The sequence below is a fragment of the Leucopleurus acutus genome (assembly GCF_964270905.1).
Source record: "Leucopleurus acutus genome assembly, chromosome: 20".
Classification (NCBI taxonomy): Eukaryota; Metazoa; Chordata; class Mammalia; order Artiodactyla; family Delphinidae; genus Leucopleurus; species Leucopleurus acutus.
The window spans coordinates 36,324,542-36,339,334 of NC_139162.1; the positions used below are offsets into that span (position 1 = coordinate 36,324,542).

Consider the following 14,793-nt stretch of genomic DNA (forward strand, 5'->3'; position numbering starts at 1 on the left):
CTTTCACATAGAATAATATTTTAAATATTCATCCATATTGTATCATGTATCGGTACTCCAGTTATTTTATGACTGAATAATATTTTCATTGTATGGGTATATGACATTTTGTTTATTCATTCATCCATTGGTAGATATTTGGGTTATTGTGAATACTGCTGCTAAGCGCATTCATGTACCAGTATTTGTTTGAATACCTGTTTTCAATTCTTTTTTTTTTTAACATCTTTGTTGGAGTATAATTGCTTTACAATGTTGTATTAGTTTCTGCTGTATAACAAAGTGCATCAGCTATACATATACATATATCCCCATATGCCCTCCCTTTTGCGTCTCCCTCCCACCCTCCCTATCCTACCCCTCTGGTGGTCACAAAGCACCCAGCTGATCTCCCCATGCAGTGCAGTTGCTTCCCCCTAGCTATCTATTTTACATTTGGTACTGTATATATATGTCAATGCTACTGTCTCATTTTGTCCCAGCTTACCCTTCCCCCGCCCCATGTCCTCAAGTCCATTCTCTACATCTGTGTCTTTATTCCTGTCCTGCCCCTGGATTCATTAGAACCTTTTTTTTAGATTTCCTATATATGCGTTGGCATATGGTATTTGTTTTTCCCTTTCTGACTTACTTCACTCTGTATGACAGACTCTAGGTCCATCCACCTCACTACAAACAACTCAATTTCTTTTCTTTTTATGGCTGAGTAATATTCCATTGCATATATGTTCCACATCTTCTTTATCCATTCATCTGTCAGAGGACACTTAGGTTGCTTCCATGTCCTGGCTATTGTAAATAGTGCAGCAGTGAACGTTGTGGTACCTGTCTCTTTTTGAATTATGTTTTTCTCAGGGTATATGCCCAGTAGTGGGATTGCTGAGTCATCTGGTACCTCTATTTTTAGTTTTATAAGGAGCCTCCGAAGTGTTCTCCTTAGTGGCTGTATCAATTTACATTCCCACCAACAGTGCAAGAGGGTTCCCTTTTCTCCACACCCTCTCCAGCATTTATTGTTTGTAGATTTTTTGATGATGGCTATTCGGACTGGTGTGAGGTGATACTGCATTGTAGTTTTGATTTCCATTTCTCTAATGATTAGTGATGTTGAGCATCCTTTCATGTGTTTGTTGGTAATCTGTATATCTTCTTTGGAGAAATGTCTATTTAGGTCTCCTGACCATTTTTGGATTGGGTTGTTTGTCTTTTTGATATTGAGATGCATGAGCTGCTTGTATATTTTGGAGATTAATCCTTTGTCATTTGCTTCGTTTGCAAATATTTTCTCCCATTCTGAGGTTTGGCTTTTTGTCTTGTTTATAGTTTCCTTTGCTGTGCAAAAGCTTATGTTTCATTAGGTCCCATTTGTTTATTTTTGTTTCTATTACTCTAAGAGGTGGGTCAAAAAAAATCTTGCTATGATTTATATCAAAGAGTGTTCTTCCTATGTTTTCCTCCAAGAGTTTTTTGTTTGTTTGTTTGTTTGTTTTTGCGGTACGCGGGCCTCTCCCATTGCGGAGCACAGGCTCGGGACGCACAGGCTCAGCGGCCACGGCTCACGGGCCCAGCTGCTCTGTGGCATGTGGGATCTTCCCGGCCTGGGGCACGAACCCGTGTCCCCTGCATCAGCAGGCAGACTGTCAACCACTGCGCCACCAGGGAAGCCCCTTTCCAAGAGTTTTATAGTGTCCGGTGTTACATTTAGTTCTCTAATCCATTTTGAGTCTATTTTTGTGTATGGTGTTAGGGAACGTTCTAATGTCATTCTTTTACATGTAGCTGTCCAGTTTTCCCAGCACCACTTACTGAAGAGGGTGTCTTTTCTCCATTGTATATTCTTGCCTCCTTTATCAAAGATAAGGTGACCATATGTGTGTGGGTTTATCTCCTGTGAAATTTTTTGTTCTAGTTCTGTGAAAAATGCCATTGGTAGTTTGATAGGGATTGCATTGAATCTGTAGATTGCTTTGGGTAATATAGTCATTTTCACAATGTTGATTCTTCCAATCCAAGAACATGGTATATATCTCCACCTGTTTGTATCATCTTTAATTTCTTTCATCAGTGTCATAGTTTTCTGCATACAGGTCTTTTGTCTCCTTAGGTAGGTTTATTTCTAGGTATTTTATTCTTTTTGTTGTAATGGTAAATGGGAGTGTTTCCTTAATTTCTCTTTCAGGTTTTTCATCATTAGTGTATATCAGTGCAAGAGACTTCTGTGCATTAATTTTGTATCCTGCTACTTTACCAAATTCATTGATTAACTCTAGTAGGTTTCTGGTAGAGTTTTTAGGATTCTCTATGTATAGTATCATGTCATCTGCAAACAGTGTGTTTTTCAATTCTTATTGGTATACATCTAGGTATAGAAATGCAGAGTCATATGGCAATTCATTGTTTGGCTTTTGGAAGAATTTCCGAACTGTTTTCCATAGCTAATGCACCATTTTATATTCCCATCAGCAGTATACAAGAGTTCTATTTCTTTTAGCAGTTTGAGACATCTGAGTTAATTTTTGGTATATGCTATGAGATAGGGGTATAAATTCATTCTTTTTCATGGCTGAAAACTTTAGAATTAATATTTATAAAAGATAATCATTCTCCACAGTCTCGGGAAAATATCACCCATGATAATATTAAGTTATTTTTGCTACACTGAAAGAATTAAATATATAAATATAAGAGCTAAAACATAAAAGTCTTAGAAGAAAGCATAGGGGTAAATTTTCATAACTTTGGATTTGGAAATGGATTCTTAGATCTGACACCAAAAGAAAAAAGCAACACAAAAAAATTAGAACTGGATTTATCAAATTAAAAGCTTCCACACAGCACAGGACACTATCCAGAAACTGAAAAGACTGTACAGAATGGGAGAAAATATTGCAAATCGTGCATCAGTTAAAGATCTAGGATCTAGTCTATATAAAGAACTCTTATTACTCAAAGCAATAAATAACCCAATTTAAAAATAGGCAAAGGGGGCTTCCCTGGTGGCACAGTGGTTGAGAGTCCGCCTTCCGATGCTGGGGACGCGGGTTTGTGCCCCGGTCCGGGAAGATCCCACATGCCGCGGAGCGGCTGGGCCCATGAGCCATGGCCGCTGAGCCTGCACGTCCGGAGCCTGTGCTCTGCAACGGGAGAGACCACAACAGTGAGAGGCCCGCGTACTGCAAAAAAAAAAAAAAGAAAAATAGGCAAAGAATTTGAGTAGACATTTCTCCAAAGATATACAGGTAGCCAACAAGCACATGAAAACATGCTCAACATCATTAGACATCAGGAAAATATAAATCAAAACCACAAGAACCCTTCAGTAAGTAGCTATAATAAAACAAAGGGACAGTAGTAAGTGTTCATAATGGAATTAAAGTATTGAAATACCCATACATTGCTAGTGAGAATGTCTGATGATGAAACCACTTTGGAAAACAGTTTGACAGTTCTTCAGAAAGTCAAGTATAGAGTTACCATGTGACCCAGCAATTCTGCTCCTAGGTATATACCCAGAAGAATCAAAAACATATGTAGGGGCTTCCCTGGTGGCACAGTGGTTGAGAGTCCGCCTGCCGATGCAGGGGACACGGGTTTGTGCCCCGGTCTGGGAAGATCCCACATGCCGCGAAGCGACTGGCCCCGTGAGCCATGGCTGCTGAGCCTGCGCATCAGGAGCCTGTGGTCCGCAACGGGAGAGGCCACAACAGTGAGAGGCCCGCGTACCGCAAACAAAACAAAACAAAACAAAAAACATATGTATATGTACACATAAAAACTTGTACATGATTATTCATAGCAGCATTTAATTGTAATAGCCAAAAGTGGAAACAAGTCAAATGTCCAACAACAGTTGAACAGATTTACAAAAACTATAGCCATGTAATTAAATATTATTCAGGGATAAAAAAGACTTAAGTAGTGACACATGCTACAACATGGATGAACCTGAAAATATTATTCCAAGTGAAAGAAACCAGGCACAAAAGGCCACATGTTATATGATTCCATATATATGAAACGTCCAAAATAGGGAAATCCATAGAGCCAGAAAGCAAATTAGTGTTTGCCAGAGGCTTGATGGTGGGGAGAATGAGAAGTTACTAATGAATACAGAGTTTCATTTTGAGGTGATGAAAATGTGAAATTAGGTAGTGGTGATGGCTGCACACTGTGAATATACAAAAACCACTAAATTGTACACTCTGAAAGAGTGAATTTTAGAGTATGTGACAGAGCTAAGAATAAATGCATTTTTAAAATATCTTGCATGCAGATATTTTTGTTTTAAAACAGTGCTCATTTGATGTTTGCCTTAAGAAAAAAATTTTTCTTTTAGGAATTTATCATGGCATCCTGCATTGACCATTAAAAGTAAAATGCGGATTCCACATTCTCATGCATTCATTGATCTAACTGAAGATTTTACAGCAGGTGAGTTGCACATAAATGTAAAGTATTTCTTTTAGGCTGCCAAAGAATGATGAGATTTTTACTGTTTTCCTAGTAGTCATTTGTTATTGAATTGAACATTAAGACCAAAATGTTAAAAGGTTATAAGGAAGTTAGTGATATCGGAAAAATGTAAAAAGTACTGGATGCAATAAATAAGTCTTTAGTTATTGTTTTTTGCTGTTTGTTAACCACATCAAAATTTGGATTATTGACTAATAAATGCTGTAAATTTAATTGTAAGAAAAATATTTACCTTATGTGTTAAAGAATTTCAAAGACTTCAAAAAAGTTTTTTTATGGAAAATTTTAAATATAGAAAAGTAGGCAGAATAGTATGATATACGCACATTTAATCATTACCCAGCTTCAACAATAATCAGTATATGGCCAATCTTGTTTCATCTGTATAACCACCCATGAGCCCTCCTCCCACCCCGATAATTTTATAGGAATTCCCAAGCATTGTATCATTTCATTTATAAATATTTCAATCTGTATCTCTAAATGATACAGACTTTTTTATTTTTAACAACCTCACGATCATTTTCAAACATTAAAAAATTTAACAGTATTCTCTTAATAGCAAATACTTACTCACTATTCAAAATGCCCCAATTCTCTCCTAAATGTTTCTATCAAATTAGGAGCTAAGTGATGTACATACATACGAAGAAAAAACACCTGTCTTAAAGAATTTCTCAAAGTGTGGATTTTGCTGATAGTGTCCCGGTGATGTTAATATGTGACTCTGTCCCCTGTATTTCCTCTAAGCCAGTGATTAGATTTAAGCAGCTGTTGATGATCATTGTCAAGTCCACTATTTCAAAAGGATTTACAAAATCATAGCACCCTAAATCTATCACTCCTCAACATATATTATCAGCTGGAATTTTCTATTTAAAACAAACAAACAAAAGGAACATCTATTATTATCTTTTTAGTCACCCGAAGTACAGTTGAGACAGGCAGGTTAAATGCTTAAATTTTCTTCCTTCTCATTTTTTTTCCAGTTTTTTTAAATGTGGTAAAATACACGTAATGTAAAATTTCCATTGTGACCTTTTTTTTTTTTTTTTTCTTTTGTGCGGTACACGGGCCTCTCACCGTTGTGGCCTCTCCCGTTGCGGAGCACAGGCTCCGGACGCGCAGGCTCAGCGGCCATGGCTCACGGGCCCAGCTGCTCCGCAGCACGTGGGATCCTCCCAGACCAGGGCACAAACCCGTGTCCCCTGCATCAGCAGGCAGACTCTTAACCACTGCGCCACCAGGGAAGCCCCCATTGTGACCATTTTTAAGTATGTCGTTCAGTAGTATTAAATACATCCATAGTATTGACCATCCAGCTCTTTTCATCTTGTAAAACTGAAACTCTACACCCATTAAACAGTAACTCCTCATTCATCCCTTTCCCTCAGCTTGTGGCAACCACTATTCTACTTTGCTTTTTGACCACTAAAAGTACTTTGAATAAGTGAAATCATACAGTGTGTGTTATTTTTAACTGGCTTATTTCACTTAGCATAATATCCTTAAAATTCATCCATGTTGTAGCATATGTCAGAATTTTCTTCCTTTTTTTTTTTTTCTTTTTTTTTTTTTTGCGGTACGCGGGCCTGTCACTGTTGTGGACTCTCCCGTTGAGGAGCACAGACTGCGGACACGCAGGCTCAGCGGCCATGGCTCACAGGCCTAGTCGCTCCGCAGCATGTGGGATCTTCCCAGACTGGGGCACGAACCCGTGTCCCCTGCATCGGCAGGCGGACTCTCAACCACTGCGCCACCAGGGAAGCCCAACTTTCTTCCTTTTTAAAGCTGAATTGTATATAACCACATTTTGCTCAGCTTCCACATTTTAGCTGTTGTGAATAATGTTGCTGTGAACTTTCATGTACAAACATCTGTTAGAGATCCTGCTTTCAGTTCTTTTGGATATATATCCAGAAGTGAAATTGCTGGATCATATGATAATTTTGTGTTTAATTTTTTGAGGAATGGCCATCACAGAAACTTTATCATTTTACATTCCCACCAACAGTGTACAAGGGTTCCAGTTTCTCCACATACTTGCCAATATTTATTTTCTTTTTTTTCATAGTAGTCATTCTAATAGGTATAATGTGATATCTCATTGTAGTGTGGGTTTGTTCTGTTTCTCTGGTTTTTTGCTGCTCCACGTGGCTTTCTGGATCTTAGTTCCCAAATAGGGATTGAGGGATTGAACCCGGCCCCAGCGGTGAAAGCACTGAGTCCTAACCACTGGACTGCCAGGGAATTCCCTCTTTGTAGTTCTGATTTGCATTTTTCCTGGTGATTAGTGATGTTGAGCACCTTTTTATGTCCTTATTGACTATTTGCATATCTTTTTTGGAGAAGTGTGTACTTAAGTCCTGTGCCCATTTTTCAATTGGGTTGTTTCTTTGGTGTTGTTAAGTTTTAGTTAGTCTCTGTTCATAATATTGCTCCCTCATCAGATACATGATTTACAAATATTTTCTCTCATTCTATGGGATATCTTTTTACTCTGTTGATAGTGTCTTTGTATGCAAAAAATTTTTAATTTCATGAAGTCCAGTTTTTCTTTTGTTTCTTTGTGGCCTTGTGCCTTTGGTGTCCTATCCAAAAGGTCATTGCCAGATGCACTTTCATGAAGCTTTTGCCCTATATTTTCTCTTGAGAGTTTTATACTTTTATCCCTTACACTTAGAGCTTTGAACCATTTTGAGTTAATTTATATATATGGTGTTAGATAAGGGTCCAACTTCATTACTTGCATGTATATCCAGTTTTCCTAGCACCATTTATTTTTTTGGCTATGTCAGGTCTTTGTTGCAGTGCGCAGGCTTCTCTCTAGTTGTGGCATGGGGATTTTCTCTCTGTAGTTGTGGTGCACAGGCTGCAGAGCGTGTGGGCTCTGTAGTTTGCGGCACTCGGGCTCTCTTGTTGAGGCGCTCGAGCTCAGTAGTTGGGGCGTGCAGGCTTAGTTGCCCTGCAGCATGTGGGATCTTAGTTCCCTGACCAGGGATTGAACCCATGTCCCCTGCAGTGGAAGGCAGATTCTTTACCACTGGACCACCAGGGAAGTCCCATAGCACCATTTATTAAAAGGACTTGTCTTTTCCCCACTTATCACCCTTGTCAAAATTCATTTGACTGTATACTCAAGGGTTTATTTCTGGGTTCTCTGTTATTTCACTGACCTATATGTCTGTATTTATGCTGGTACCTCACTGGGGTTTTTTTGGGTTTGTTTTTAACTTTTTATTTTATATTGGAATATAGCCAATTATGTTGTGATAGTTGCAGGTGCGCAGCAAAGCGACTCAGCCATACATATACATGTATCCATTCTCCCCCAAACTCCCCTCCCATCCAGGTTGCCACATAACATTGAGGAGAGTTCCCTGTAGTACTATCCTGGTTTGATTACTACAGCTTTGGAATATGTTTAGTAATCGGGAAGTGTGAGTTCTCCAACTTTGTTCTTTTTCAACGTTGTTTTGACTATTTTAGGAGGTCCCTTGAGATTCTATATGAATTTTAGGGCAGATTTTTCTGTATCTGTAAAAAGTGCCATTGAGATTTTGGTAAGGATTGTTCTGAATCTATAGGTCACTTTGGGTAGTATTGATATCTTAACAATATTGTCTTTCAGTCCATGAACATGCAATGTGTTTTCCTTTATTTGTCTTCTTAATGATTTCTTCCAATAATGTTTTATAGTTTTTAATTATATAAGTCTTTCACCTCCTTGGTTAAGTTAATTCCTAAGTATTTTATTCATTTTGATTCTATTGTAAATGAAATGTTTTCTTAATTTCCTTTGTGGATTTTTCATTGTAAGTGTTTAGAAATGCAGCTGATTTTTGCATGTTAATTTGTATCCTACTACTTTTCTGAATTCATTTATTAGTCTGAACAGGTTTTTTTTTTTTTTTTGGTAGAATCTTTAGCGTTTTCTACATATAAGATCATATCATCTATGAACAGAGATAATTTTACTTTTTTCTTTCTAACTTGGATGCCTCTTATTTCTTTTTCTTATTCCTCCCTTTTTTTTTAAACAAGTTTTCAAACACTTCTAATCAGCTTTTGCAATTACATTTTTATATAGTATACTAATTGCAAATGAGTAAAGCATGCCTGGTGGTTGGTAAAAGTAATAAAACTTCCTTCCTTTAAAAGTATTTTATGAATTTACATTCCCAAAAACGTGCAAGAGGGTTCCCTTTTCTCCACACCCTCTCCAGCATTTATTGTTTGTAGATTTTTTGATGATGGCCATTCTGACCAGTGTGAGATGATATCTCATTGTTGTTTTGATTTGCATTTCTCCAATGATTAATGATGTTGAGCATTCTTTCATGTGTTTGTTGGCAATCTGTATATCTTTGGAGAAATGTCTATTTAGGTCTTCTGCCCATTTTTGGATTGGGTTGTTTGTTTTTTTGTTATTGAGCTGCATGAAGTGCTTGTAAATTTTGGAGATTAATCCTTTGTCAGTTGCTTCATTTGCAAATATTTTTCTCCCATTCTGAGGGTTGTCTTTTGGTCTTGTTTATGGTTTCCTTTGCTGTGCAAAAGCTTTTAAGTTTCATTAGGTCCCATTTGTTTATTTTTGTTTTGATTTCCATTTCTCTAGGAGGTGGGTCAAAAAAGATCTTGCTGTGATTTATGTCATAGAGTGTTCTGACTATGTTTTCCTCTAAGAGTTTGATAGTGTCTGGCCTTACATTTAGATCTTAAAGCCAGTTTGAGTTTATTTTTGTGTATGGTGTTAGGGAATGTTCTAGTTTTATACTTACACATGTAGCTGTCCAGTTTTCCCAGCATCACTTATTGAAGAGGCTTTCTTTTCTCCACTGTATATTCTTGCCTTCTTTATCAAAGATAAGGTGACCATATGTGCATGGGTTTATCTCTGGGCTTTCTATCCTGTTCCATTGATCTATATAACTGTTTTTGTGCAAATATTATTTGCTACCTGTTTTTCAAAAAAGTTGAGGAGTTAAAGCGTAAAATACTTTTTTTTATATTTTATTTTAATTTAATTTATTTTTTAACATCTTTATTGGAGTATAATTGCTTTACAATGGTGTGTTAGTTTCTGCTTTATAACAAAGTGAATCAGCTATACGTATACATATATCTGCATATCTCCTTCCTCTTGTGTCTCCCTCCCACTCTCCCTATCCCACCCCTCTAGGTGGTCACAAAGCACCCAGCTGATCTGCCTGTGCTATGCGGCTGCTTCCCACTAGCTATCTATTTTACATTTGGTAGTGTATATATGTCCATGCCACTCTCTCACTTTGTCCCAGCTTACCCTTCCCCCTCCCCATATCCTCAAGTCCATTCTCTAGTAGGTCTGTGTCTTTATTCCTGTCTTGCCCCTAGGTTCTTCATGACCTTTTTTTTTTTTCTTAGATTCCATATATATGTGTTAGCATACAGTATTTTTCTCTTTCTGACGTACTTCACTCTGTATTACAGACTCTAGGTCCATCCACCTCGCTACAAATAACTCAATTTCGTTTCTTTTTGTGGTTGAGTAATATTCCATTGTATATATGTGCCACATCTTCTTTATCCATTCATCTGTCGATGGACATCATTCCATTTATATTCACACACACACACACACACACACTCACAGACAGACTTGTTTTTTACAATTCCTTTTTGAAGAAAGGTTTATTTTACGTATATGGTTTTAGAAACTTAGTAATATTAGATTTCCTTAATCAACTCTGCCTGTAAGGAATTTTTTTTTTATGAAAGAGGAAGTGATTGTTGTCAGATGTTGGAAAATATATCCAAAGAGGTATCTCAGTAGATTTTACATTTTATTTGAAAATGACATGGATACAAGTCATCCCATTACAACAATTGGAAAATCCAAAAGTAAATATGTATAAATTCTTTAAAGCATACTTTTACTTGTTGAAGTACTGTTGAACTTCACTAATTTATTCAAAACTTCACTAATTTATTCAAAAAAGCTGTGGCTTGATGGGGGATGTGAACATAGATATGTGATTTCAGGATGTATTCTTCAAAGAAGTAACACCAAAACATTTTCATTTCTGTTTTACTCTCCCATCCTAAAGTCAATATCCAAGAGTGAAGAATGAAAGGGAATACTGGTGGAAATGCTGGCCTTAAGTACAGCTGTGAAATAGGTGAAACCTATCTTGAGGTCCCTTCATCTGTACTGTTCTTGGTCTCTCTCATCCTCTTGGGGCTCTGGTGACATTACTGTCTTTCCTTCAGCCAGCTGATGTTCTCAAACTGACCCCCATTTGCCCTGAATTTTCCACAAAGTTAATTTCATCCCTTGCAGTAAACTTTTCCCTTACAATTTATCCCAACAAAAGTTTTGCAGTGTATAATGCCTAGCCCAAGTGAAAACAAGGTAAAAGTTCGCTGCTACAGATTTTCCCTGGCCAAACAGGACATGCATTTCAAAAGAGGCCTTGGGATTCAAGGGATTCATACCTTGCTATTGAGGAATTAATTCCTGAACTTATTGTTTACCTGTGTCCTGCCTTATAGAGCATGTGGGTCATCAAAACCTTCTTATAGGTTTGCCATAAATGAAAGGAACAGTCTGAATCATTGATCATTTAAATAAGAGATTTATTATATTTAAATAAAAGAAGACTCACTTTAAAAGGAATATCATAAATACTGGCATTAAAATTTTAACAGATTATAACATAGGTATACACAGGAAACATAACCTCTTTTTTTCTAAAATCAAGGCTCTGTGCCTTGGGCAGGTATTGGAGAAATGGAATTTAAACTTCTCAATTAAAATTATGTATCTTGGTCTCTTGAGGGTTTTAATTTATTGGTTAAATTTTCAGTTTTTCTGGATATTAACCCATTTCTCTTCTCCTAGCAAAAATGGCAACTGGGTGAGCCTAAGGATAGGCTTATATGTCCTCAGGGAATTGGAAGAAGAGGTCTTTCTTTGTATCTGCTCTGAGGTTCTTACACAGCCATACTGATGGCCCTTGTGTATTAAGTGTCCTGCTGGTATTTGGCAGCTGGAGACCTCCTGATCTCTTCTCCTTGCTCAGTCAGAGCCTCACAGTCTTCCCTGGTTGACTTGATCCTGCCTTGAATCTGATCCTGTTTTAATGGATTCCTCTGAAGCTCCACCTCTTCCATTCAGCCCTCTGACTTGGATTGTTCACTGTTCATCGTCTACCATGGAATTCATTTGCCTTCTACCATAGTAGTAGCCCTTGGAAGATCCATTGGCCCTCGGCTTGGCTACTGTTGATATTCAGCACCGGGGGTCTTAAGTCCCTTTGCCACACATGAAAATGAAGGGAAGTTTGAGAATACTAGGTTACACCCTCCATGCTCTGTTTTTGTTCTGTGAGGATAACCCCTGTACATAGCTATCATCTCAAAAGATAGGCTCCTCCCTGAATTCCAGTAGCAGGGTCCTGGTCTTCCTTTGTACTCTGCTTTCCTTTCAACTTCATCATTGTTATCCCCTTCGAGGTTGAACCCTCACATTGAGAGTGGTCAGGGAAACTGGCCTTGACTCTACTCTGTCTTCCTGCAATCTCCGACTCCTCCTCTTTACAGCAAGCCTTCTCATCGCTTCCCTAGGTAGCTAACATCCAGACTTGAGTTGTTTCTACCTGTGACTTAAAGTAAAATTTGTTCAGATCCTTAGGTTTTTCTTTTAATATGTAAACAGAATTCTGGGGATTTAGATATCTGTTTTTATTCTTAACAAAGTCTGACTTTAAATACTTTTTTCTGGATAGAGACTCAATAACTGCCATTTTTGGAAATCAAAAGCTGAATATTATCTCTTTTTTGCAGTCCTGCTGTAATAACCCTAATCTTTTCCTAGGCCAGCCGTTCTCTAAGTGTGGTCTGGGTATCCCTGAGGATCCCAAAGACCCCTTTGGAGGGTCCATGAGGGTAAAATAATTTTCATAAAAACTATAAGACACTATTTGCCTTTTCACTCTTTTCACTGTCATTCTTGCTCTCATTCTCTCACAAGTGTACAATAGAGTTTTCCAGAAATTTAAAAACATATAATGACCTCATCGTTCTGACGTCTTGTATGTGTGCTTATGTATTCTTATGTTTTAAAAATGTTTCAGTTTTAAGTTTTATAGCAAATTATATCAATAGATATAGCTCACATAGACAAAACCTCTTTGGGGTCCTCAGTAATTTTTAAGAGTTTAAAGAGATCCTGACACCAAAAAGCTTGAGAACTGCTGCCCGAAGTAAATGGATGCTTCTAGCTAACTGGGGTCACTGTACAAAGTAATGAGAAAGAGTAATGTAATATCCTTCATACATACATACATTTATCAAGCAAAGATAAGATCTTGGCTGTGACAACTCAGGTAGATTATAACAATTTCTTTAAGCATTCCCCCACCCCTCTTTCTTGTTCCTGCCAAATAATTATCATAGTCCTAGCATCTGACACACAGCCAAATGTAGGAACTTAGAGGCTGATCTATTGGTGAGGTGTTCAGTTCCTTCAGATGGGTTCTCAGAAGAAGAATTGCTGAATCATATGGTAGTTGTATTTTTAATTTTTGAGGAACCTCCGTGTTGTTTTCCATGGTGACTATACCAATTTATAATCTTACCAGGAGTGCCCAAGGGTTCCCTTTTCTCCACATCCCCAATAGCATTTGTTACCTGTCTTTTTTTTTAATATATAAATTTATTTTATTTTTTATTTATTTCTGGCTGTGTTGGGTCTTCGTAGCTGCGCGAGGGCTTTCTCTAGTTGCAGAGAGCAGGGGCTACTCTTCGTTGCAGTGCGCGGACTTCTTATTGTGGTGGCTTCTCTTGTTGCAGAGCATGGGCTCTAGGCACGCAGGCTTCAGTAGTTGTGGCATGTGGGCTTCAGTAGTTGTGGCTCAAGGGCTCTAGAGCGCAGGCTCAGTAGTTGTGGCACACAGGCTTAGTTGCTCCATGGCATGTGGGATCTTCCCGCACCAGGTATCGAACCCGTGTCGCCTGCATTGGCAGGCAGATTCTTAACCACTGCACCACCAGGGTAGTCCCTTTTTGATGCTACCCATTCTAACAGGTGTGAGGTGACATTTCGTTGTAATTTTGATTTGCATTTCAATGTGACCTGGAAATTTCTTTAATATCACAAATCCTTTTTCACTAATTCATCAGTTTCAATAATTATTTACTGAGCCTCTACTCTTCAAGGCATTATACTAGAAACCAAGGGATCAAAGATGAAAAACAAGATCTCCAGACTCAAGAGCTACAATGGTATGAATCTCAAGGATGTCATTATAGCAAGACATCACTCTGTTTGTGCTGCATTCAGAAGTTTAAACTTGATTTTTGAGCATACTAATTTGTATCTTAAATGTTTTAAAATTCAGCAGAATTTCAGACCCAGATGCACTTTAATACTCAAGAGTATCATTTGTTCATAGTACATTTGATGGAGCTACAGAAGATTCTTATATTTTTTTCCTTGCACACCCCTGCTGATCTTGTGGCTTTAAGCATCATCTATATTCTAATGACTCCCAAATTTATATAATCTCCAGGCTGACCTCCCTCCGAGCTCCAAACTATAGCTCCAACTATTTACCAGCCATAACTACATCCATGTCTATGTCTGATAAGACATTTCAGACCTTGTTTCCCAAACTGCGACCTCCTCAACCCATAATCTTCCCATCTCACTCAGTGGCAGTCCCATCCTTCCAGTTCCTGTGTCAAAAATGTTGGAATCATCCTCGCCACCTCTTTCTAGCACACACAGTATCGAGTCTGTTATGAAATACTGTTCATTCTACTTTCAAAATATATCCACAACTTGACCACTTTCACCACCTCCACTCTAACCATCCTGGTCCCGGAAAAGGTCATTTCTCACCTGAATTAGTCCAGTTGCTGTTCCCCTGCTTCCAGCCTGTTTTCAACATGCGAGCTGCTATGATCCTTTAAAAATGAAAATCAGGTCATGTCACTCTTCCTAAGGTTTTCCAGTGATTTCTTTATTACATTAGAGAACTAGCCAAAGTGCACAAAATGACCTACTAGGCCCCACATACTTTGGCCCACCGTCACCTCTCTGACTTTATATTTTATTTTCACACTTGATGCCTTGCACTGAACACGCTAAACTCCTTGCTGTTTCTTAAACACTGCAAAGCAAGGTCCAATCTCAGGGCTTGGGTTGAGTAGCTATTTTCTCTGCCTGGAATATTATTCCTTCATATATCCATATCACCTCTGTTTTGCAAAAAGCTTTACTTTCTGTTTCAAGGTTCATAGGATTTGCTGGCAAAATAACCACTCTACACACTCAGT

General features: G+C 38.0%; 1 protein-coding gene across 1 annotated transcript in view; it reads left to right on the forward strand.

The window, feature by feature from the left end:
- ITFG1 (integrin alpha FG-GAP repeat containing 1) overlaps positions 1-14,793 on the forward strand; it is a 238,738-nt gene that overhangs the window by 23,318 nt on the left and 200,627 nt on the right. The window contains exon 6 of the mRNA XM_082863446.1: positions 4,337-4,431. Coding sequence (XP_082719572.1) covers positions 4,337-4,431 — 95 coding nt within the window. The remainder of the gene's footprint in view (positions 1-4,336; positions 4,432-14,793) is intronic.